The following is a 26199-nucleotide window of genomic DNA, read 5'->3' as shown; positions in this document are numbered from 1 at the left end:
CTCCTAAAAAGCCTGAAGTCCCACCTGTTAAAGGTATTTGTCACTGACCTTAGACTTCAGAAGATCTCATTCTTCTGCAGTTGAATATATTTTGTTCCAGTGGACTTCATAACCCCTAAATGTAATTTTACTAATATCTTTAAAGTGCCAGAGGCTCCCAAAGAAGTTGTTGCTGAAAAGAAAGTGCCAGTGACTCCTCCTAAAAAACCTGAAGTCCCACCTGTTACAGGTATTTGTCACTGGCTTTAGGCTTCAGAAGATTGAACTCTTCTGTTCTTGAAGATATTTTTCTAGTGGTCTTCATAATGCCTAAATGTAATTTCACTAATATCTTTTGGCGCTAGAGTTCCCAAAGAGGTTATTCGTGAAAAGAAAGTGCCCTTGCCCTAAAAGCCTGAAGTCCCACCTGTTAAAGGTATTTGTCACTGGCTTTAGGCTTCAGGTGAAGATCAAACTCTTCTGTTCTTCAAAATATTTTTTCTGGTGGTCTTGATAACCCCTAAATGTAATTTCACTAATATCTTTTAAGTGCCAGAGGCTCCCAAAGAGGTTGTTCCTGAAAAGAAAGTGCCAGTGGCTCCTCCTAAAAAGCCTGAAGTGCCACCTGTTGTGCTGTATTTTGTCATTGACTTTAAGCTCAGGAAGATCTCTCTCTACCTTTTGTGTTATTTTTCCTAATGGTCTTCTATAACTTAAAACGTACTACCAATATCTTCTAAGTTCCAGAAGCTCCCAAGGAAGTTGTTCCTGAAAAGAAAGTGCCAGTGGCTCCTCCTAAAAAGCCTGAAGTCCCACCTGTTAAAGGTATTTATCACTGATTTTAGGCTTCCGAAGATCGTAAACTTCACCGGAAAACATTTTCTGTAAATTTCTAATGCCTTAAATATAATTTTCTCACTAATATCTTCATAGTGGAGGTTCCCAAAGAAGTTGTTCCTGAAAAGAAAGTGCCAGTGGCTCCTCCTAAAAAGCCTGAAGTGCCACCCACAAAGGTAGACACCCTCATGTTGCTGTGTTTGATATTGTTTGTTTGTCTTTACTTTGTCTAATAATGAAAATACTACTATCTTTAAAGTCCCAGAGGTGCCAAAGGCAGCTGTCCCAGAAAGGAAGGTGCCTGAAGCTATCCCTCCCAAACCGGAAAGTCCTCCTCCAGAAGGTAATAATGAAAGTATTCAAATTACTGTTTTCTAAAATACAAACTCTCTCCTTAGTGTTGTAAAAACCTTTCTTTTTTTTTTTTTTTTTTTTTTTTTTTGGAAACTATTGCATGTATTTTAGTCAATTCTGGCATTAAAATGAGCTCATGTCTTTAAAGCTTTTGAGGAGCCTGAGGAAGTTGCCCCGGAAGAGCCTCCTGCTGAAGTTGTGGAAGAGCCAGAGCTGGCTGCGCCTCCACAAGGTACCTGGCAAGAAAGCTGCTGGGACACGTCGGCCGCTCTTTCCCCTTCCTGCCCCGATAATTCTGGGCGCTCTGAGCTTTTGTCTCATTTCTCAATCTTCATTCTTTCTAAAACATACCTTCTAATTCTTTAGTGACCGTGCCACCTAAGAAACCTGTCCCAGAAAAGAAAGCACCTGCTATCGTTGCCAAAAAACCTGAACCACCACCGGTGAAAGGTATTCCTCACTGCCACTAACTCCCTATCAAAAAACTGTCTTTAAAATGCCATATTCCACTGTTCTGCTTCATGATTTTCACATTTCATTGAAACCATGAGCTTAAACAACTACTAATATCTTTTATAGTGCCTGAGGTGCCCAAGGAGGTTGTTCCTGAAAAGAAGGTGCCTCCAGTGGTTCCCAAAAAGCCAGAAGCCCCACCTGCTAAAGGTATATGTAGCTTTCCACTGTTTGATGGAGGCAGATGGAGCCCCCAGCTTCTAAAAGGGTTTTGTTCTGTGTAAATGTGATGGATGTTTACTGGTGATTGTTTCTAATGTTAAAATACTAATATCTTTGAAGTGCCTGAAGTTCCAAAAGAAGTTGTTCCAGAAAAGAAAGTAGCTGTTCCCAAAAAGCCAGAAGTCCCACCAGCAAAAGGTACATGTCACTAATGAGATTCTGCAGAAAAGCACTCACCGTTGTCTAAAAAGTCACCTATTATCAAACCCTTTATTTGCCAATCCTCTTAAATCTACAACTACAAAACTGTCATTCTGGATTTTTAGGGTGTAAATGCTTTTTTAATAGCACCACTGACTTTTAAAAGTGATATATTTACTTATTACAAGCATTGGAAAAGTTTACTAACTTGGTTTTTTTATTTTTAATAGGCCATATTTTCCTCCCCACTATATGAGGATCCAAAGACAGATCACTGACCTTATTGTGAAATTTGTTCTTGGATCTGTCCCTGGGTTATTTGAGCAAAATGTGAAGTAGATGTGGTATAAATTTAATATACTTCTCAACTACTCATAATAAAAACTAATTAATATCTTTAAAGTGCCAGAAGTGCCAAAGAAACCTGTCTTGGAAGAGAAACCAGCTGTTCCTGTTCCGGAAAGAGTGGAGTCTCCTCCCCCAGAAGGTACACGTGAGACCGATCATTAATGACCTTGCCACTTGCGACTATTTCTAATTTAAGCTTTGTTCTTCTTCCTTCCTAACTCATTATTTCTTGGTCATTTTCTAACCTTTAATTATTTGTCTTAATTCATCATTCTAAATTAGCTCCAATCTCAAATCTATTTTGGGTTATTGGTCCACAGTATCTACATAAGTCATAGTAAGCTGTATTAAACAAAGCTTCTCCAATGTACACAGAAAGTAAGACAGGAGAACTAACGATTATAAATGACATTAAACACTAAAAGGGCTTTGCAAGCATTCGAATCAATAGACGAAGAAGTTAGTGCAAATGAGAGATTTTATCTTAACAAAAATAAGAGAAGGTATTAATTGAAACAAAAGAAGAAATCAAGATTACTATGTGTCGTGTTTAGTGTTTGTCCATCTTAGAATATTGTTCCATACATTGAAATAAAATTAACTAATATCTTTAAAGTATATGAAGAACCTGAGGAAATTGCTCCTGAAGAGGAAGAGCCGGTACTTGTTGCAGAAGAGGAGGAACCAAAAGCCCCACCTCCAGCAGGTACGAAGCAGAATTCACTGTATGGGAAAATACAGTCATTTCATTTTTGTGTCTATATATCTTCTTCAAGGTAAAATATCAGTCTTGTACCTTGTTGCCTGAAATCTGACTACATTAAGAACAAAAGTCATTTCTACACATAAAACTTTGGTCCCACAGAATTTGGTCCCACATATACCAAGAAATATGTGTGGCTTTTAATTCATTCATTAGCATTACATTTTTCATTGTAATCACCTAATTCTGAAAGAAATTCCTATTATTCAAGTGCCTGAAGAGCCCAAGAAGATCATCCCAGAGAAGAAAGTTCCTGTCATCAAAAAACCAGAAGCACCACCTCCTAAAGGTACTCATGTTACAATGAATACTTCATTTTTGTGGTGTCTACAATTTTACACTCTTTTCTTATTGTGTGTTGTGTTATATCATATGTTTGTTAACTCTTACCTATATGTTATGGTGTTCAATAAACTTGTATGTATATCTTACATCTTGCAACTTTGTATTATTAAATGCTACTAATATCTTTAAAGAACCTGAGATGCCAAAGAAAGTTGTTCCAGTGAAGAAGGTCCCAACTGTTAAGAAGCCAGAAACACCAGCAGCTAAAGGTATTCACATCATCATTGGCATCATAAAAAAGAAAATATTCTGATATCTTAAAGTGGAATCCAATAAGTTGTCCTCGTTGTCACTGCATAACTAAGGACAAAAATTTCCTTATTTTGCTTTCATTAATTTTAATGCTGCTCCAATAAATGCAGGTTTTTTATTCTTAATATTTAAAAATGTTTTTAAATACTCTTTTTAAAACAAAACTAATATCTTCAAAGTGCCTGAGGTGCCCAAGAAACTTGTTCCAGTAAGGAAAGAACCTGTGCCTGTTACCAAAAAACCAGAAGTTCTTCCAGAAAAAGGTACCTACCATGAAGAAAAAATAGATTTCTCTAACTGCTATTTAAGCATGTTAATAATAGGTCTTAGAGAAAAACATACTGATTGTGAATTTATGTTAAAACCACATTGCACAGAAAAAAGGGAAATAATGAAGGGGAAAAAATGAAACAGACAAGCAGGAGTGAAAAAATGAATGGGATTCAGTTGTGCTGTGATATATCACATGGTTACAACTAGTAGGAAAGAACCTCTCATTCAATGTGTCAAACAGCTCAATTCAACATATTTTGTTGAATGTAGACCATTAACAAGACATCATATTAGAAAAATTAAGGCCTGATCTTATCTTCAAGTAAGTTAAATCCAGTGAGAGGATAGAAAGATAACAGGACTCTAATACACACAGGAAGTGATTACACATAGCAAGTGAATACAAAGGGCTGCAGAAACACAGGGCAAGAAAAGATTACTTTCAGGCAGAGGCATCATGGGAAGTTGTATGGAATAATTGAATTTAAATTTTGATGGACTTTTACATGTAGAAATTGAGGAAATGAGGCCGGATGTGGTAGCTCACGCCTGTAATCCCAACACTTGGGGAGGCCGAGGTGGTTGGATCACTTGAGGTCAGGAGTTCAAGACCAGCCTGGCCAACATGGTGAAACCCCATCTCCACTAAAAATACAAAAATTAGCTGGGCATGGTGATATGTGCCTGTAATCCCAGCTACTTGGGAGGCTGAGGCAGGAGAATTTCTTGAACCCAGGAGGCAGAGGTTGCAGTGAGCCGAGATCATGCCACTGCACTCCAGCTTGGGCGACACAGTGAGCTTCTGTCTCAAAAAAAAAAAGAAAGAAATTGAGGACATGATATCCTATGGAAAGAGAAGAGCATATTGAAAGGCACAGAGATAGAAGGATCTAGAATGTTCAAGGACTTTCAAGTAAACTTATACAATTTGAGTATGGATTGACTGTGGAATGTCTTGAAAGATAATACCAGATATAAAGATGGGGTCATATTTTGGAGTACTTCAAATGCTAGAAAAAGGCTTGTACTTTTTTCTATAGTCAATAGGAAGCTTCAAAGGTTTTGCAGCAGGCTTACATATTAACAGGATTTGGGCTTTAGAAAGGTAACTGACAGCAATTTCAGCTGCTAAATAGTAAAGACCCATTGTAATTATTTAAGGTCTTTAAGAGTTGGACAAGATCCGTGGTGGTAGAAATGAAAAGGGGCACTGGGTTTGAGAGAGATGGAGACTGAGTGGCCTCTGACCATTGTCAAAACCATTAGGGAAATTGAGGAGCCCAAGATCATTGTAAGGTTTAAAGCTAGATGGCCAAAAGAATGGTTCACTGGGTCTCTGAACACATGTTAGAGGAAGATGGTAGATGTATTTTTCACCTTTAAAGCATAAAAGTTGGGAGTATGCCTCAGGAGCTTAAGAAAGAGATCAGGCCTACAGATGTAGCTTAAAGTCATTCACACGGAAATAAGAATTGAGTATGAAGGAACAATTACTCAGAAAATGTACAGCAAATTTTTTTAAGTGTCGAAGTTAGACCAGTGGGAAAACATCTTCATTTAAGGGTACACAGAGGACTAGAAGCAAATGAAGAAGGCTGAGAAGATTCATATATAAAATTAGGATGTCCAAAACGGTGCCATGTCTCAGAAGCCATTTTCCCCATGAAATCTTCTAAGATGAAGCTCTTGCCCCTGCATTCTTTGCCTGCTCTTTAGACAGTCTTGCATGTCTTCTAAATTCTTAATAGTAAACAAAATCATATCTTTAAAGTGCCCAAAGTGCCCGAGAAAATCATCCCAGAAAAGGAAGTGTCTGTGCCTATCCCTGCAGAGCCAGAAGCTCCACCTGCTGAAGGTACATGGCTTCTCCATAAATCTTGTAAAGATGACAATTGTCTTCATCCTCTTGCTTTGATTGTAGATGAATCTTATGTATTTGTCTGTCTGTCTCATGTATTGAAGTTATTGATATTTGGGGGTCATCTGAATAATCTGTTATAGAGTGTTATTTAATGTAGCTAGGTTGATATGTTAGAATAGTAGTTGCAGTATTCTGTTCTAAATATAGTCTAAAATAAAACACTATATTTTTTAAAGTTGAAGAGACTCCTGAGGAAATAATATATGAAGAAAAAGCATCTATAACCATTGGTAGAAAAGAGACTCCCCCTGTTGAAGGTATATATATATATATATATATTTTTTTAATCTCCTGAAGATTACTGTTAGAATTACAAAAGCATTTACAGGACACTATTCCTTCTTGAAATTATATACAAGATCTGTCTAGCATGTTTGACTGCTTTATTTTTGAAATAGTTACACTTCTTTCAAATTATAATCTTTAATTTGGTTACTCTTGTTGGTAATTATAAATTCCAAAAGGTACAGTTTACTGAAGCAAAATGGAATAATTGCCTTGGATCCCCAAATGATAACACAGTATCAAATTTTAAAACTCATCTCATTTGCCATCAATATACATTGAATAATCTAATTAATAGGCAGTTCAAGTATAAGAACTTTTTCTTATATGTGAATTTTTCTATACGTGAATTTGTATGAATTGTATATTTTTATTTTGTGACTGTAATCTTTGCATCAATGTGAAATTTCTATGAGTCTTTTTGAAGAACTTTACAACCTCGTATCCTTTGTCAAAATTCTTTAAAGAACGTGAAATTGAAAAGTACGTTAAACCTGAAGAGCCTGAACCTGAACCACAGCCTGAAGAAATACCAGTAAAAGGTATTCAAGCCAGTGGACTTAAATCTTCTTTATCATATTCTTTCTCTTTAAATGTATACGGTTTATGTTGTTGTACATATGTAGTATGTCTGTTCCCATTTGTATGTATTCTTCGTTTTAAATGTGAACCTCATTCTTAGGTTTCCATATAACTTGTACTGTTTATCTCATGTCAATTATGGCTTGTCTGGATGCTCTGTTTGTTGTTGTTATTGGTGCCTTTGCTGTATTTCTCATCATCTATGTAAAGGGTTGATATTTTTATGTTTTATGTTCTGTGTTTTGTGTCGGATACTGGTATTATGTACCTTAAAAAGTAAACTTTTTACTTCATATATATATATGTATATATGTGTGTGTATATATAAAATAGAAATTATATATATAATTTCTATTAAATATACTACATATCCCCATGCTAACATATACATATACTAACACCTCTGAAATACTCTTTCAAGAACCTGAACCTGAAAAGAAGGTTATTGAGAAACCAAAACTCAAACCAAGACCCCCAGCTCCGCCACCTGCTCCACCTAAGGAAGATGTGAAGGAGAAAATATTCCAACTTAAAGGTAAAAATACCACTTCCAAAGTTTTATTAGCCTGCTTCAAACTTCTATCCAGCCATCTGAAATGATGCTTGCAAGAAATGTATGACTTTTAGAAGTGTGTACTTTTTCAGACATGATTGTACTGTGAGATTGCATACAGTTGTGTCTTCTGCTGCCCCATGGTTCCTGGGTTGCTTGTCATGTCATGCCTGCTGCTGCAAAAGTCAGAAAGTACACTGATAGTGTCATCGGGATATCTGAATGCAGGGGCTATCCAATTAACTTTCTTTTGTGGAGTGGGGAGAAAAGAGTTTTCTGATTTCAAAGCCTGATTGCTATACATATCATTGTGGTCTTATGCTTAACGAATGTATAAGAAATCTTTGCAAGATATTTTCAATATTGCAGTAACACATTTACTTAAAAGCCAAAACTTTGTTCTTAAAGAATTGCATGTGCTTTTAAATATATTACAAGTAATATAGTTATGATCTCCAATAGCTGATATGTGCCTATATATCATGAAAGGAAAGCATATGAATGACTTGTTACTGTTCCCCTATCTTTTTTTTTTTTCTTGCAACTTAAAGAAGTGTTCTGTGTGGTTCTCAGGGGAGCTGGAAAGAGTGGTTATGAAGACATTTGGTATCCAGCATCCCTTCCTATTATTAAACTTCCCTTCCATCTTCTTATATTTTGATTTTTCTATGAATTGACACAATGTTACTTAATTTTAAAAATATCAGTTTCTTTAAAAGCTGAAACAAACTGGCAAAAACATATTATTCTTATTTTAACAAAAAGTTGTCTTGTGATGTCATATGATTCCCCAATCTAAAATTATCTAGATGTAATCTTAGATATGCACTTTCCCCATACAGACCTATGTATCTTCAAACCAGAGTCTTCCAGCATAAGACATTGCTGCTGGTGATTCTTGCCCTCTACAACCCTCATGGCCTTTAGGGGGACCCTCTAGCACCTCTTGAAAGGCCACCCATCTGTTAATTGACACTCCATGAGGACACACACATAAATACATTTCCCTTAACGTAAAATGTATGCTCAAAGGAAAATTTCTTCCTCTTGCCAATAACAAAAATTGCCTTATTTCTCTGCCGGTCTTTAATTAACTACTGAGCTTTGGAGTAAAACTGCAGTCTATTTTCATGGTTTGAATGCTGCTTGTATGTTCTTTGGAAGCTGTTCTTGGCTGTTATTAATGCTTTCTGGTTATAAGCAAAGCTTGGTTTTGATTCTTGGAGTAGAAAGTTAATCACTTGCTTCAGATTAAATATACAAACAATAAAAGTAAAATCATATTCTTTAAAGCTGTTCCAAAGAAGAAAGTTCCTGAAAAACCTGAGGTTCCAGAAAAAGTGGAGCTTACACCTCTGAAAGGTATTTCACAGGCTGAAAAATACATACTTACGTGGTAGCCCTTTTCCTGACTCCTCGCTCTTTCTGCCTCCATTGAATGTTCTGTCTCTCTTTTTCAATCATCAGAGAGTAGTCCCATTCATTTCTTATATTTCTGTGGCTTTTATGGTCCTGGCTCATAAGTGTGGCTTCCTTTGTCTCCCATCCCTTTCATACATTGCATAGACATGGTCTATCTTCGTCTCATCTGCATATGTCTTCTTGCATTTTCCTAAACTTAAAAATATCAAATTTTACTGGTTAGCCAAAATTGATACCAAGAGACATGTGAGATTAAAATGCTGAGAGCTATTAGTAAACTGTTTTGACATTTCCCTGACATAAGCATTTTAGCCAATGTAATAAGCATTAAAAATAAGTCCTATCTTTCTTTTATATTATTAAGGTTATTTGTAGGGATTTCCTTAGGACTTTCGTGTCAGTCTCTTCTCACTGGCTCTAAGGCATTCTCTGAGGTGTACAGAATTCACATTTCAGAAAAATTTCCTTATTACTGTAGGTAATTTTTAAAATGTATTTTTCTGTAAACAGTATTTTCCCTAATAAGGTCTCATCTAAAATTAGACCCTAAAGAAAACTAAATGAATTATAAGAGTCTAGAAAACATCTATCAAAAATAAACTTAATTTTTCTAGTGGGTAGCAGTGTTCTGTTCAAGTAATCAACACATTCAGACCTAGAAATTAAGACTGTTTCTGGTCACTCTGAAATTTTGGGGAAAAAAGTCATCCATATAAATATACATTTCCTGATTTCATAAAGGGGAGATTACAAAATAATGTTATCATGGATATTGATCATAAACATTTAAATAGCACATAATCACATATAATGACTTTAAAAATAATAGCTACAATGGTGGGTTCTCAAATATCAATAAGATTTTTAAAATAAAATAATAATATAAAAAACGCACAGATATATTTTCACTATGTCCATTTATATCAGTAAAGAAAATCTATATTATGCCTCCTCGCTTTACATTAATTAGATGCATGTGCTTCCTTCTGGGTTTGAGCAATAAAAATAGTTACTAAGAAGATTGGTACCTTTAAAATAGTATTGAAGGCCAACACAATTTATCCTGGATAAAATATGTAATGTTTAACTGTAAAATTTTTACTTAAAATATTTGGCATTAGAAAAAAATGATTATTCAAAATGAAATACATATTTGCCTATTGCAGGTTTAAATTTTTGAAATAAGAGTTAAGCAATGTTATCTTTATCACATAAAAAAATTTAATGAGTTGCAAATATCTTGTTTGAAGCCCTAAATAGGAAATTTTACAGAAATATCTAAAAATTCAGCTTTCTGACAGTGAGCAAATAGTTACATGATACAAATAAATACTGTTCTAAATTAGATTTTAATTGACATTAGTAGAGAGGAAAAAGGTTTAATAATCACTACGTGTTCCTTTCTTTCACCATTCAAATCTGTGAGGGCCGTAATAGCAAAAGAGGCCGCTCTATAAAATAGCATCACCCACCATGCTCAGTATTCACTGTAGAGGAAATTAATTTTGAATTCCTTGCATTCCTTAATTTGAATGAAGAACATTTTCTTATTCACGAAAAATGAGCTTCCAACACCAGCTTTGAGATTTTATAATTCTATAATTTTAAATATTTTATCCAGTATTATTTCAAAAAGGAAATCTTAAGAAAGGATACTCTTTTTCTGTTCAGAAAGTGAGATATGGCCCTTCCCCAGCATCAAAGTCACAAATCGGAACGCTTGGCCACCGTCTGCCCTCAGTGGAGAAGACTGAATGATGGCACTAACACTTGCCAGTCTCATTTTCATACATTTAGTGGTTGGGGAGGTGACATCGTAAATTTGGACAATCTGCAGTTGCAGTTTGGGACAAAGATGCTGACCCTATAATTTGATTAAAGATTCATAAAGTCAGTACAGAGCAACATCCTCTACAAGCATTTAAAATGAATACATTTGCCTGCAGTTAATGGAGTTGAATTTCATCACAAGGCTGTATAGATATTTATACAGAGGAGATAACTTGAAATGTATCGTTTAAACTTAAATTCTGTGGTATTTATATGCAGTGAAAATTGTTACTTAATGCACTACAGTTAACTAGTTTTAGGAGAGACATTTTTCTTGTTGAAATTCCGTTTTTATATAAATTCACTTCAAAATTTGAAATCATATTCTTTTAAGTGCCTGGAGGTGAAAAGAAAGTTCGCAAATTACTTCCTGAACGTAAACCTGAACCAAAGGAAGAAGTTGTTCTGAAAAGCGGTATAGTATTTCTCGACCATTCTGTCAGTGTTAAGTAATTTTAAAAATGAACTTGAAAGCTTACAAAATGTTTTTGTCCTTTGGTTTTCTTTGAATTGGTTTGCTATTTATCAAAATTTGTTTGTAGTTTCACTGAAAATTAAGAAAAATGTCATTTCCAGATCTTTTTTTTTTAAAAAGACAGAAATTTTGTGAGCATTCACAGTATTTTGAAATTTAAAATGTTAGTAGGCATAACTAAGTTGATAATATTCTAAACTAACAACAACCATGACTGCCATTTTCATAACCAAATTATGTAGTAAAGTACACTAAATCTATTAAATACCTTACATGAAACTACTTTAGCTTAAATTCAATATTCAGTTTTAAAGCATGACACAGGATCACCACAACTAATAAATAACATCCTTAAAAAACTGAACATTTCTTTCCGACTAATACAATATTAAAGAATGTGAAACAAGATAGTCAAATGAAGAATTAAGTTCTAACATTGTCTTCACATAGAATTCTGATTTTTAGGCTACCTTTCTTTAGATATCTCTGCTTAAGTAAACTTTCTACTTATTTACATACTCATTAAATCATTAACATTTAATTATTATTACAATTCGTTGCTATTCAAATTATTTATTTTGTGTTGGAGCTGTTTCTCCCACAGACTTGTCTCAGAATATACCCTCTATCAAGACAGAAACAAAGTAACTTTGAGTGCTATTATAATTAACGTAACAACCTTTGATTCAAAAAAAAAAAGAAAAAACTTTAGTGTAAATGCTTACTTTCCAGAGTGCTAGGTAGCATGCTTTTTTTCATTTTCCTTGCTTTGTACATTATTTGCATTTGTCAAGCTTATTCAACATCTTCATTAGTTTGTCTTGGTTTACATATAAACCTTTTTGTCTTTAAAGTTCTAAGAAAAAGACCTGAAGAAGAAGAGCCTAAAGTAGAACCTAAAAAACTAGAAAAAGTTAAAAAACCTGCAGGTAGGAATCTCAGTGACAATTTGTAAGAATATCTTTTAACAAAATGGACATTTAACAAAAGGTTTATCTTGTAAACATAAATGAAGTTAGATGTAAACATGGCTTCATACTTCATCTGTGATGTAGTCTTTGTTTTCCATTGTCTGCTTTCTGTTTAAATAGTTTTAGAGTAATTCCCAAATCCATTCATGTATTTCCCTGCACTTCATTCTTATCATTCCTTTGCAACTTAAGTTCCTCCAGTAGAAATGACTGAAATAATGAAGTGGCTATTCATGGGAGGTTGTCAGCAAAGGTTTCATAATCTGGGAGCTTTTAAATGGATTGGCTTTTATCATTAGCCTCTTCTCAAAGGGTGTAATTATTGGGAACTATTATAGAAGTGATTTAGAAGGAGAGAGCTATGGGGAGTGGAAGACAAGTTGATGGAATAAAAGGAAGAAAAATAAATGAAAGCAGAGTCAAGAAAATAAAATAGAAATTGATAAACTATAAGGTTTTTTAAAAAACCATCAATAGAGTTTTTGAAAAATAAATTGATATTTCAGATGAGTTGCTCCCTAAATATTCAAATATTAACACTAAAAAAAAATCTTATTATCTTAAAGTACCAGAACCACCACCTCCAAAACCTGTTGAAGAGGTTGAAGTACCTACTGTTACAAAAAGAGAAAGGAAGATTCCTGAACCAACAAAAGGTACAAATCTACTGGCATTCTTAGTTGTCTCTAAAAATGCAAATATGTATCATTTAAAATATTGTTACACTGACATAAAGATTTGAACACATGACCTTAATCTGTTCATCACATATGGCTTAATTTTCTTTACCATCTCACTCTCCTATGCAATTGGCTAATGATTACCCAGTTGCAAAATAAGTTACCAGAAAAAAAAATTGTATTTATGGGCAATGAGATAAATAACAACATTAAAACCAAGAACATTGCCTTACTATATTTTCCAAATATTTTGTTTAAAATGAAAACTAATCAAATACTTGATTTGATAATTATATGTATATAAATTCTAATATCTTCCAAGATATGTGGGCTTAATTTTGGTTTTGACTTTGTGAAAAACTTCAAAAATCCTGTAATAATCTGCCCTCTACTCTTAATTATTTCAGTGCCTGAAATCAAGCCAGCAATACCTCTCCCTGGACCTGAACCGAAACCAAAGCCTGAAGCAGGTGAGCAAGCTTATCCTCAATGTCAACAGCATATTCCTTCTTGATTCACACACATAACATGTACTTAATAAAAGATAGTAGGTGAAAGTCAGTATGTATCAAATGATTTCTGATGTTTCAATATGTTTAACATACTATTCTCTTAAAAACTAGTTATTCAAAGATTTCAAAATTATATCAGAAGAGGCAAATAAGCCACCGAATAAGCTTTTAGGAAGTGACAAATTGATACATTAATGCAATGGACATCTCTCTACAGAAGTGAAAACAATCAAACCACCTCCTGTGGAACCTGAACCAACCCCCATCGCTGCCCCAGTAACAGTGCCGGTGGTTGGAAAGAAAGCAGGTATTTATCCTGTAGCTTTCTTTTTGCTAGTTTGTTTTGGTGACTTAATAAAAGTATTCACACTTGATTAAAATTCAAGCCCTGTTGATGTTGCAACATAGGTATCATTTCAACTTTAGAGGTTTATGATAAGTTTCTAGCCTTTCTTCATCTAATATCTTTTATCCACCTTGTCTCCTGCCCAGTGGGTGAATATTGTGCCTTAATTGGAATGTACATTCCCGGGTTGCACCATTTCTTTCATATGCTTTGGAGATTAAGTAATGAATATGTTTGGGGCTGATAAAAACTAAGGAGACAGGCAGAGACCCTATAAGGGTATACATATAAGAATCCCATGAAGCTTCAAATTTTCCTTACACCCTATTGGAACTATTTCTCTTTTTTAAAAAAGTCTGTATATTGGGATAATGTAAAAGTTCTGGAAATGGATAGTGTTGATGGTTGTACAACATTGTGACTGTATTTCATGCAACTGAATTGTATACTTAAAAATGGCTAAAATAGTAAATTTTATGTTAGGTATATTTCACCACGAAAAAAAAGAAAAAGAAAAAAGAGACTCCATAGTTCAGTCTTTTAATCTGTATAAGGAATTAGATCAATAATAATTTTCTTAAATGTTCTAACTTAATGGTATAGATATCTCAAGTCCAAACTTAAAGCACCTATTAGTTGTATATGAACTATTTAGTATAGTTCATCATTTAAGTGATAATTTGAGATATAATTGATCAAAACTAATTTGATATGCAATTGATAGTCATTGATAAACACACATGCTATTTGCCCTCTGGCTCACTATCTGGCTGACAAGATCATTCATATCCCCAACCTCAGCATCATGAAATATATCCACATAACAAAATTGCACATGCATCCCATGAGTTTAAAATAAAAGTTGAAATTATTTTTTAAAAAAAGAAAAAAATAACAAAACCAAAAATAAAACAAAGTAAATTTAAAGTGGGGTGTGGGGGGAATGCATATATTGATAATTTTCTAAGATGTGAAGAATCTAAGATATTCAATGTAATGCCTTGACAATTTGTTCCTATGGAAAAATGATCATCTCCACTGATAAAGCACAAAATAAAAAATTCAGGGTGAATAAAAAAAAAAAAAAGAACTATTTGTTACATTCCACAATGAGATGGGCATAGCCCCCGGGAATAACATTTAGAAATATCCATAATAGCTTGACAGAGAGATTTTTGAATTTAATTTTCTGAACCTAATAAAAATTGATTATATCTTTAATAAATCAATAAAACTATTCAGAAAAATTATATTATTTTAGATTATTCATTCAATAATTATATAGTCATTTTATATTTGTTTATATATTTTTATATAAATTATTTAGAAATTTTTTTATTTAAAATTATCTCAAAATATTTGGAGTTTACCATGTTTAATGACATGAAAAAATATACTATATTCTTTTGACTGTAGTTTAATTTTTAATATTTATGTTATATTTTGTCACTGATGTTTATGATTTGGGCATTACTCTTTTAAACTTTTATAATGTCAATGTAGTACCTTTATTATTCAGAAAAAGGTGATGAATTGCTCTTGGCTAATTAAGTATGTATAAAAATAAAGCTATTCTCAGTTATCCTGGGGGCTGAGGCTAGCGAACTCGTTCCACAGTTTTTACTGTCCTGTATTAATAATGGAATCAAAATGTCAGAACTCTCTTGCTTCTGCTTTACTTGATTGTCTAAGGGAAATCTTCAAAGAAACTCATGCATGTGTGGTACGTGGACTCTTTTTCTTTAGTCTTCCCTGGATTTGTTTGTCTGCCCAATTTAGACATAAAAAGAAAGTCTTTTGGTAACTTCTCGGCCATTTCCCTTTTCCCTACACTGATTTCTTATTGACAAAACCTTATTTCCTTGGCTCACATAATCAGGACATACATAAACATATAAAATATTTTGCATAGTTAGGCAGGAGCAAAACTTTTCCTCACAAGGCAACAGTAAGCCTTCCAAAAATGGGAAGAGAATAAGGCACTTGCTGAAAGACTCTGTTAATCCTAAATATGTTGGCAATTTAGCTTGAGCTCTGCAATCTCAGAATATGCCTTCCTGGAAATATGATTATGCATAGAAGTCATATAAATGAAACCAATTTCTCTTTATGCATTAATATTTATAATGGAGCATGACTCACCCTCCATGGTTTACTATTAAACATGAAATAAGTCCGAAAAGTGTTTAAATGCTGAGTTTTATTTTTATTTCAGAAGCCAAAGCACCTAAGGAAGAGGCTGCCAAGCCAAAAGGTCCTATCAAAGGTGAGATTCGTTTTTCTAGTACTTGTATTGTAACCTTCCACTCTGAATTTCCAAAGTTCATATTCAAGGGGAAAAAAATTACAAAATTTATAACAATTATTTTTTCTAATTGATTCTACTAAAACTAGCATGTTTTCTGATATTTCAAATAATACACTTTTAGTATTATGCAAGGAGGTTAAAAATATATATATATGTATACCAACTGTGTTTAAGCATAGCAAATCCTATAAGTTCTTAGCTTCATTTTTCATATGCATGATATTTATACATGGCAGATAAAATAATTAGACATTAATCTGGCTATTTTATACTTCAGATTAAAACTTGAGAAAAGGAGCATTTATGACTCATGGATTCCTTATACCATCTCATTTTCTTGTCTGAAACAAGGCAGTATAAATTCAGTTGACCTTTCAATTGCCTGGTCTGGCTGGTTTTACCCAGCAGGCAGCCAAGTATGAATTTTCTGACTCCTATGGAGATGCCAAATCAACTTTTTATTTTACTTTGAATTAGGTGTAGCCAAAAAGACTCCTTCACCAATAGAAGCCGAAAGGAGAAAATTAAGGCCAGGAAGTGGTGGAGAGAAACCTCCTGATGAAGCCCCATTCACCTACCAGCTAAAGGCTGTGCCATTGAAGTTTGTGAAAGAAATCAAAGACATCGTCTTGACTGAATCAGAGTTCGTTGGCTCTTCAGCAATCTTTGAATGTTTGGTCTCCCCCTCCACTGCAATTACAACCTGGATGAAAGATGGTAGCAATATCCGTGAGAGCCCCAAGCACAGGTTTATTGCAGATGGTAAAGACAGAAAGCTGCACATCATTGACGTTCAACTTTCCGATGCTGGTGAATACACCTGTGTTTTACGTTTGGGAAACAAAGAAAAGACCTCCACGGCTAAACTTGTTGTAGAAGGTAATTTCCAGTCTTCTGAACATGATCTATATTAAACTTCAATGTAACAAACCTTAGTAGCAACTTGCATTGCAGTTTTACAAAACCTCTTATTTCCAAGTTTTATTTCATTGAAAATATTGTATTTATTGAAATATATACTGAAATTCTTCACAGAACTTCCTGTGCGTTTTGTAAAAACACTGGAAGAGGAAGTCACAGTGGTCAAAGGACAGCCATTGTACTTGAGCTGCGAGTTAAACAAAGAGCGTGATGTTGTCTGGAGGAAGGATGGCAAGATTGTGGTGGAGAAACCTGGCCGAATTGTGCCGGGCGTCATTGGCTTGATGCGGGCCCTGACCATCAACGATGCAGATGACACAGATGCTGGAACATACACAGTTACTGTGGAAAACGCCAACAACCTGGAGTGTTCATCTTGCGTAAAAGTAGTAGGTTAGTACTTTCCTGGAAGATTTTTTCAGCTTATTACCACACTAAGAAAATGGAAGAAAGGACTTTGTTTCCCAGTATTACAATATCAGAAATCTTGTACCTAAAAGGGGAATAACAATGTATCCTATAGTGGATTAATTATGCCCAATTTTGTGAAATTTTTCCTATTTCTGAAATTTACTAAGGAAGCTATGTATATTACTTGTTCAGATCTTAATCATTTTTCCTGATTTTATTTTCATATAGAAGTCATTAGAGATTGGCTGGTGAAACCTATACGAGATCAGCATGTGAAACCCAAAGGGACAGCTATTTTTGCCTGTGATATAGCAAAAGATACTCCAAACATTAAGTGGTTCAAAGGATATGATGAAATCCCTGCAGAACCAAATGATAAGACTGAAATACTGAGAGATGGAAATCATCTATACCTCAAAATTAAGAATGCTATGCCAGAAGATATTGACGAATATGCAGTGGAAATTGAAGGAAAAAGATACCCTGCAAAGCTGACACTTGGAGGTATGAAAATCCTACCTTTTATTCGAAATATAAGTTTTGTATATGTGTAAAGCCAAATAACACACCAAAACACATAAAAGCAAAGCATTGTTGGATTGTCTAAAGCATTATGTTACTTCATCCCTGACCAATACAGAGCGTGAAGTTGAACTGCTTAAACCAATAGAGGACGTAACCATTTATGAGAAAGAAAGTGCAAGCTTTGATGCAGAAATCTCAGAGGCAGACATTCCTGGACAATGGAAACTGAAAGGAGAACTTCTAAGGCCCTCACCTGTGAGTAATTTCACATTTTAAATTGTTAGTCATATAAAATAACCACATCCTATATTCAATATCTACTTCCCAGATTCAGGTTCCTTTAATAATAATGGAGTTAATAATAATGGAGTCTTCTAAAGTCTCCAAGAAGGAAAGACATTTTACATATCATTTGGGGACAACTTGAACAATTTTTGTACAATATTATGACAGGGAATTCTCTGCTTACTTTTATTAGTAGTAATTTTTAAAACTCTATAGAAATCTGTATCTGAAACATTTCTCCTATAGGGAATTTATCTCTTTCAAATGGTTACTAAAACTATTGTTTTTCAGACTTGTGAAATCAAAGCAGAAGGTGGAAAACGCTTCTTAACTTTGCACAAAGTCAAACTGGACCAAGCTGGTGAAGTCCTCTACCAGGCCCTGAATGCAATTACAACTGCCATTTTGACAGTAAAAGGTATGGGGCTTTTAGAATTCAGGGAGGGGGCTCAACTTCATTTCACATCCCTATGCATTCTGAAAAGCCTCATTCTTAATGTCTGATTTTCAGAAATCGAACTTGACTTTGCTGTGCCCCTGAAGGATGTCACTGTTCCAGAAAGGCGACAGGCTCGATTCGAATGTGTCCTCACCCGAGAGGCAAATGTTATATGGTCCAAAGGACCCGATATAATCAAGTCATCTGACAAATTCGATATCATTGCTGATGGAAAGAAACATATTCTTGTTATTAATGATTCTCAATTTGATGATGAAGGGGTCTATACTGCTGAGGTAGAGGGCAAGAAGACCTCAGCTCGGTTATTTGTCACAGGTAAGAGAGCTAATGAGATCTGTGACATCCCATAAAAGCATGCAAATATATGACTTTAAAGATAGGACACCAAGTTCTAAAAGCTGTGATAATCAGCATCACTAATTAACTTTCACAGTGTTACCAAAACAACCCCCTGAATTTTTTTTTAGTGGCACTCTATTTGGAAAGATGAATAAATAAGTGTCATGTGAAATGGGTCCCTTTTACTCAGACAGATTAGAATGGAATGTTTCTGAAGGTGAATTGTGTTTCTGAGGCATTATCTATGCTTGCATTTCAGGTATAAGACTGAAATTCATGTCGCCTCTTGAAGATCAGACAGTAAAAGAAGGTGAAACAGCAACTTTTGTATGTGAACTTTCTCATGAAAAAATGCATGTAGTCTGGTTCAAAAATGATGTCAAACTCCACACAAGCAGAACAGTACTCATCTCTTCTGAGGGCAAGACTCACAAATTGGAAATGAAAGAAGTGACACTGGATGATATATCTCAGATAAAAGCTCAAGTCAAGGATCTGAGCTCCACAGCACAGCTGAAGGTCTTAGGTAAATGTAACCAACTATAACCAGAGAGCCAGTTTCTGAATCATGGGAGTGGGGAATAATAAAATATTTTGCAACCTTTTACTCTTCAATAAACTTTAGTTTTCACATTCTTCTAATTTGATGCTAAATGTTATTTACAGAGGCTGATCCCTACTTCACTGTGAAATTGCATGACAAAACTGCAGTGGAGAAGGATGAGATTATTTTGAAGTGTGAATTGAGCAAGGATGTACCAGTGAAATGGTTCAAAGATGGTGAAGAGATTGTCCCTTCACCCAAATATTCTATCAAGGCAGATGGCCTGCGCCGCATTTTAAAAATCAAAAAGGCAGAACTTAAAGATAAAGGCGAATATGTGTGTGACTGTGGCACAGACAAGACCAAGGCAAATGTTACTGTTGAGGGTGAGTTGCTCGACAATGTAAAATTTACCGTATCTGAATCTGTAGTTTATTAGTTCGGTCATGCTAACAAAACTGTATCATTTCAGCTCGACTAATAAAAGTGGAAAAGCCTCTGTATGGAGTGGAGGTGTTTGTTGGTGAAACAGCCCGCTTTGAAATTGAACTTTCTGAACCTGATGTTCACGGCCAGTGGAAGCTGAAAGGAGAGCCTTTGACAGCTTCCCCTGTAAGTCAAGATTAGCTAATCATATAGGAGAGGGGTTCCTTGGTTGTATAGGGTGAAAAACGGCATAAAATATCTTGATGATTTGTAGGAATAACTATGTAAATGATGTTTTTTCTTTCCTTCTAATCCTCACTCCAAACAGGACTGTGAAATCATTGAGGATGGGAAGAAGCATATTCTGATCCTTCATAACTGTCAGCTGGGTATGACAGGAGAGGTTTCCTTCCAGGCTGCTAATGCCAAATCTGCAGCTAATCTGAAAGTGAAAGGTATGCTCTACTTGTCGGCCACATTTTTGTATTTTCTCTGCAAGACTTCCTGATACACCCCTGCATTGATCAAGGGTCCTCAATGGAAACATATTCTGACTTCATCCACTGTCCACTTCTTTCAGAATTGCCTCTTATCTTCATCACACCTCTCAGTGATGTTAAAGTCTTCGAGAAAGATGAGGCTAAGTTTGAGTGTGAAGTATCCAGGGAACCCAAAACATTCCGTTGGCTAAAAGGAACCCAGGAAATCACAGGTGATGACAGATTTGAGCTTATAAAGGATGGCACTAAGCATTCAATGGTGATCAAGTCGGCTGCTTTTGAAGATGAAGCAAAATACATGTTTGAAGCTGAAGATAAGCACACAAGTGGCAAACTGATCATTGAAGGTAAATAGTTTTATCAAATAGTCCACCCCAAAATCATTTTTTTGCCTTTACTTTTATATTTCTTCTTTAAAGTGCTTCAATTAATAAGTTCTTTTTTTTTTCTTCTTGATAGGAATCCGGCTTAAATTTCTCACTCCTCTCAAGGATGTAACTGCCAAAGAGAAGGAAAGTGCTGTGTTTACTGTGGAGTTATCTCATGATAACATCCGAGTTAAATGGTTCAAGAATGACCAGCGCCTACACACCACCAGGTCGGTCTCAATGCAAGACGAAGGGAAAACTCATTCAATCACATTCAAAGACCTGTCTATTGATGATACCTCTCAAATTAGAGTAGAAGCTATGGGGATGAGTTCAGAAGCTAAACTCACTGTGCTTGGTAAGTGCTTTTTAAATTTTAATTTTATTGCATTAAATTCAGCAGAAATTTGTGGAGTATCTATTCTATAAAATAGTCTTCTAAGTGTTATATTGCATGAAAGCAGCCCAACTCCTTATGAAGGTATCATATATGTAATCGGGCTTATTTCTAAAACATTTTACCTTCATTACTGTAAATTAATGAAGATTCTAGCTTATGCCCACAAAATAGCCAGTTAAAAGCAAACTTAAAATTTTTCATTAATTATTGAGCCCTGTCATGTTTAAAACAGGAATATATAAATACTTTCTATCTCTTCATTTTATCAAAATTATTTCAGAGGAATGTTTTTCAAGTTTCCCATAAGAGAAGATATTATATAACCTACATTAACGAGCCTCATTTTCTTGGCCACCTAATATCAACAAGATTAAACATGAAGGCTAACATATATAGACTTGATTAAAGGCAAACTATTAATTGATTAAGAAAAACTAACAATGTGAACCTGAAAGCTTAAAAGTAAACTAGACATAATAGAGTTGCTAAGAAATTAGAAATTTATCCAAATAATGGAGGAATATAAAATTGTATTTGAAGCTAAATTTCAGTCTTTTTGGCTACTATTAACAAAATGTTTCAAAATTCAATATGAATGGATTAGATCTTGATAAATCCCATGCACTGATTCCCTTTCTAATATTTAGAGAACTTTTGAACATAAACAGGTTAAATGATTGAACACTTGACACAATTTAAAAATATACTGAGAACTCTAATTGTCTCTTAAACTTTCCAAGAGATCGTCATTTCCCTAAGGTGATTAATAAAACTTTTTCACTTACACTTTACTTGCAGAGGGAGACCCGTATTTTACAGGAAAACTTCAAGATTATACTGGTGTAGAGAAAGATGAAGTTATTCTACAGTGTGAAATTAGCAAAGCAGATGCACCAGTGAAATGGTTTAAGGATGGGAAGGAAATAAAGCCATCCAAAAATGCTGTTATTAAGGCAGATGGCAAGAAACGCATGCTAATCCTAAAGAAAGCCTTGAAATCGGATATTGGACAGTACACCTGTGACTGTGGGACAGATAAGACCTCAGGAAAACTTGACATTGAGGGTAAGGAAATTTCCATGAGTTTCACTCTTGAAGCATTGGGGTTATTTGTGCCAGAGGCTAATGACCCATGCTGGCCCTTCACTTTTCTAGATCGGGAAATTAAACTGGTGCGACCCCTGCACAGTGTGGAGGTGATGGAGACTGAGACGGCCCGCTTTGAAACCGAAATCTCTGAAGATGATATCCACGCCAACTGGAAACTCAAGGGAGAGGCCCTACTCCAAACACCTGTAAGGCTATTTCTGAACTTGTCAACACCTAAACGAGCTGTGTGAATTAGAAAAGGACAGGTGAAAGTCAGAGTGCATGCAGGACATTTAAAACATGATAGTTTCTCTATCAGACCCTAAGCCAAAGAGAGATGTCAGGGTCTATGAATGGGCTCAGACTGGCACACTTGCATTACTTTCGATCCAGCAGAGTGGGTATAAGGTTGTAGATACTCTGTGATGCTGCTGGTTGGCTCAGAATTATACAGCTAAAATAAATGTGGCTTTCCTCTTAGTACTTGTAAGCTTTACTTCCTAAAAAAGAGCTCAAAGTTATATAAAGTTTCACTACCATTTATTTGTTGCATTCCTTTAATTAAGATATTCTATCCTTAGAAAAAAAATTCAAAGAAAATTATTTTCTATGAAAGTTTTTCTATTTTGTTGGTACAGGATTGTGAAATTAAGGAAGAAGGCAAAATACACTCCCTTGTTTTGCACAACTGTCGCCTGGACCAGACTGGTGGGGTGGATTTCCAAGCTGCCAATGTTAAATCTAGTGCTCACCTCCGAGTTAAGCGTAAGTATTGTATGTTTTTGAGGAAAATTAAATAAACACTTTTTCAGAAAATGAATGTGAGTGAAATTAATTGGAATTATTTTATTAGTTAGAAAATATTGTTAAAACACAAAAACTGGCTCTCTTTGCCACTTTGACATTCCAATACAGAAGTGGTTCAAATTGTAAAATTTTGGAAATTTTGTTGACCTTGCCATTTGAACAAAAGAAAATTTAGCAAATCAGATTTTCCCGCTCTGTAGTCCTCTCATTGAAAGTAGATACACATACAATAAGAATCTAACTCAGAACCCTTAAAGACCACTTCCCTCAAGTGACTGTGCAACTAGAGCACCAGAAAGACAAACTTTGCTGTGTGAGCATGTCAGATTCAAGAAAGAACGTGGAGAGCATTAGACTAACATTTCTGGAAGGTGCAAAGTGTTTGATGGATAGGGACAGACTCTGATTGAGGGCCCCTTGTCCTCTCCCAATCAGAGTCTTAGTTATTTTGGAAGTCACATACCTTATGTAGCAAGAAGAACTTGACGCCTGGCAGAGAGACAGATGCAGCAGAGATTTCTCGCTGACCTTGTACGTCAGAACGAAAGGGCCCCTACATATACTCGCTCTCCGGCTAGCAGCTCTCCCCTTCTCAGCACCATAAGGCCACGTTCACATGGGAGTTAAAATAGTGGCCAGTCCTGTGGCTTCTTGAAGAAAGCAACCATGAAGGTTCATATCTAAGTCTCTATTTATTCTTTTGGGATTACAAAATGAGTAATGCAAAGCTGTTTCTTCCCTCTCGAAAAGCACGAGTAATTGGTCTTCTGAGGCCTTTAAAGGATGTCACCGTGACTGCAGGGGAAACAGCCACCTTCGACTGCGAGCTCTCCTACGAGGATATCCCCGTAGAATGGTATCTCAAAGGGAAGAAACTAGAGCCCAGCGATAAGGTAAAAAGCAGGCATGCCTTGTCTTTCCCATTCTTTTTCTGGAGTTCTTCCACCTTCACTTGTATGTTCCTTATTCTTTGCTCTTTCTAATGTCTCTTCCTCTGCCTTCGCCTTTCTCTTTCCACCTTTAGCCTGATTTCTTCTGAAACTGTAAAGCCGATGTTTCCATTTTTTATTAGGTTTAACCTGATATTTTTATTAAAATAGAAATAAATTTAAAGTATGATCATGTTTTAGTTTTTTGGAGAAAAGGCAAGACTCATTGACTATCAGTGGTAGTTTGTTTGATTACCCAGAAGACAGGAAGGATCAAAAAGACTTTCTGACTGCATGCTCTGCAACCATGGTGCACATTAAGTTTTAAGATTAATGCTCTCCATCCTATCTAGTGTTCTGCATATAACGGGATTAAGAGGAGAAGATTGAAATTCCATTTCGGGCAGTTGATCAAGTAGTTGAGATAACTTCTGGGCAGATTTTCTCTTCAAGCATTTCTCCAAAGCTATTTTTAACCTGCAAGTGCTTTGGGCTGTGTGATATCTGGAATGCAAGTGGACTATTTAAAGTGCAACTGATGGTACTGACAAGAAAGAAGGGCTCTGTGGTTATCCACATATGTGAATGAAATATTTTTTTAAAGCTTTGGTAAAGAACTAGCTCCTGCTGTTAACTTTTACTGACATTCTTTATGCCCAAGATTTTACCCATAAGTAAAAACTAAGGGATTATTCAGATAGGCCCACAATACACTTTGCCTAAATTGATCTGTATGTTTTGTTCCCAGAAACAACATATGTCTTTAAATTATCTTGACAATCCATCATTAATTTTGAATTCTTAAAATAAAATATATGGAATATGTCCAGCCTGGGTTGGAAATAAAGCACAAGAGAGTAAATTGTTCTATGACATTTTCCCCCAATATTTCAGAAATAATATTAAATGTGCTATAAAGATCTCAACAAAAATCAAACTTTGAAGACTTAAAGGAATATAATTAAAAAGTGATTCAGTTTAACAAAAAGCCACAAAGTTGACTGAAGTATTTGAAAGCAATGCCTTCAAGTAACTGCTCTGAAACAAACAAATAAACAACAACAACAAAAAACTAGTGTTCCACTACAGTGATTACAGGGTAATTCACTAACAGTTATCTGATAGGTAACACCTGACTGTTATACAGATAAGGAGATCTTCTTGGTCTCCTTTTCCACTGACCAGAAAAAGCAGCAGTACATTCCATTTGTAGCATGAGAATTAAGTTACATATGAGAAAACCTTCCTTACAATGAGGTCTTCTAAATATTGAACTGAGGGAGGCACCTCTACCTTCAAGCTTATTGTTTGAAAATATATATTTTTCCTATCATGCATGATTTAATTAACTTCATGTCTAAAGGCAGATAATAGGTTGACTTTTCAAGATTCTTTCTAGATCTGTAAATTCATGATTTATATATAGAAACACTGCTTAAGGACAAATATTATTTTTTCATTACCAAATATCTTTTTGTCATATTAAGAGCTTCTTATTAAAAGATCATTCTCAGTTCTAATACAAAAACTGCACTATTTTAATTCAAATGTAGACTCCTAAAAATCTTATTCACATTTTTTTTTTTAAATTCTTATTGTAACTAACATTTTTTCTAGGGTTAGAAAGGATCAGTTTACGATAATTCTATAGGGCCCGTTTACATCTCTTTTGGCATAGGAATTTTAATCCTTTACTCTAGGCACCCGAAATACTTTAGCCTTTTGTGAACTTGCTCTTGCATTACTTAAATGTCTCTTTTCAAAAAGAGCTTAAATATAAACTTTGAAGTAATAAAATCATTTTATTACATTTGGCAGATTTTGTTTAAATTAAGTCTATCAGAACAAACTTGCTCTTGTCAATGTAATTCCAACCTTTAATATTCACTTTTTGTAAAAATTTTAGCCTTCAAAACTGCAATAATCAAACAAGCAAAAACAAGCTATAGGAATAGGAAATATGAAGAGAAACTTGTAGACATGAGTTGTTTGCATTTTTTCTTCATTGTTGTAGTTGTTTTTGGCTGTCAGTTTAAGAAAGGACTGCCAAGTTCCAAATGGCATTTGATGATTTTAAAGTTAAATTTTAAATTTGAGAAGTTTAAACATAAAACTTTAATAGTTTTGTCACAGTCATAAGCCTACCGTATTATAGTAATATGCTTCCATTTTAAATATATTTTTTTAAATCTCTAACATTATTCCTACAATCTACTGCAAAATCTTCAGCATTCATTTCATTGATTTATTTTTATAAGGTACCCCAGTTTTCCTTTTTTCTTT

General features: G+C 34.7%; 1 protein-coding gene across 50 annotated transcripts in view; it reads left to right on the top strand.

Annotated features, from left to right (window-relative positions):
* TTN (titin) overlaps positions 1-26199 on the top strand; it is a 272676-nt gene that overhangs the window by 145128 nt on the left and 101349 nt on the right. For 39 of the 50 annotated variants that reach the window (XM_031651844.1, XM_031651839.1, XM_031651871.1 and 36 more), the window contains 36 exons: positions 1319-1402; positions 1537-1620; positions 1750-1833; positions 1966-2043; positions 2450-2533; positions 3011-3100; positions 3369-3446; positions 3634-3711; positions 3934-4017; positions 5799-5882; positions 6125-6205; positions 6701-6775; positions 7237-7350; positions 8662-8730; positions 10955-11035; positions 11950-12024; positions 12633-12722; positions 13154-13216; positions 13476-13565; positions 15820-15870; positions 16390-16791; positions 16948-17226; positions 17473-17748; positions 17885-18024; positions 18346-18472; positions 18566-18829; positions 19113-19379; positions 19520-19783; positions 19870-20009; positions 20152-20278; positions 20404-20670; positions 20783-21049; positions 21890-22156; positions 22247-22386; positions 22819-22945; positions 23738-23880. In XM_031651844.1, coding sequence (XP_031507704.1) covers positions 1319-1402; positions 1537-1620; positions 1750-1833; positions 1966-2043; positions 2450-2533; positions 3011-3100; positions 3369-3446; positions 3634-3711; positions 3934-4017; positions 5799-5882; positions 6125-6205; positions 6701-6775; positions 7237-7350; positions 8662-8730; positions 10955-11035; positions 11950-12024; positions 12633-12722; positions 13154-13216; positions 13476-13565; positions 15820-15870; positions 16390-16791; positions 16948-17226; positions 17473-17748; positions 17885-18024; positions 18346-18472; positions 18566-18829; positions 19113-19379; positions 19520-19783; positions 19870-20009; positions 20152-20278; positions 20404-20670; positions 20783-21049; positions 21890-22156; positions 22247-22386; positions 22819-22945; positions 23738-23880 — 5114 coding nt within the window. Of the gene's footprint in view, positions 1-1075; positions 1160-1318; positions 1403-1536; positions 1621-1749; positions 1834-1965; positions 2044-2449; positions 2534-3010; positions 3101-3368; positions 3447-3633; positions 3712-3933; positions 4018-5798; positions 5883-6124; positions 6206-6700; positions 6776-7236; positions 7351-8661; positions 8731-10954; positions 11036-11949; positions 12025-12632; positions 12723-13153; positions 13217-13475; positions 13566-15819; positions 15871-16389; positions 16792-16947; positions 17227-17472; positions 17749-17884; positions 18025-18345; positions 18473-18565; positions 18830-19112; positions 19380-19519; positions 19784-19869; positions 20010-20151; positions 20279-20403; positions 20671-20782; positions 21050-21889; positions 22157-22246; positions 22387-22818; positions 22946-23737; positions 23881-26199 lie in introns of all 50 variants that reach the window. The other 11 variants (XM_031651872.1, XM_031651874.1, XM_031651873.1 and 8 more) reach the window with 9 other exon arrangements.

The sequence above is a fragment of the Papio anubis genome, chromosome 10, assembly GCF_008728515.1.
Source record: "Papio anubis isolate 15944 chromosome 10, Panubis1.0, whole genome shotgun sequence".
NCBI lineage: Eukaryota > Metazoa > Chordata > Mammalia > Primates > Cercopithecidae > Papio > Papio anubis.
This window is presented reverse-complemented; position numbering and strand designations above follow the sequence as displayed.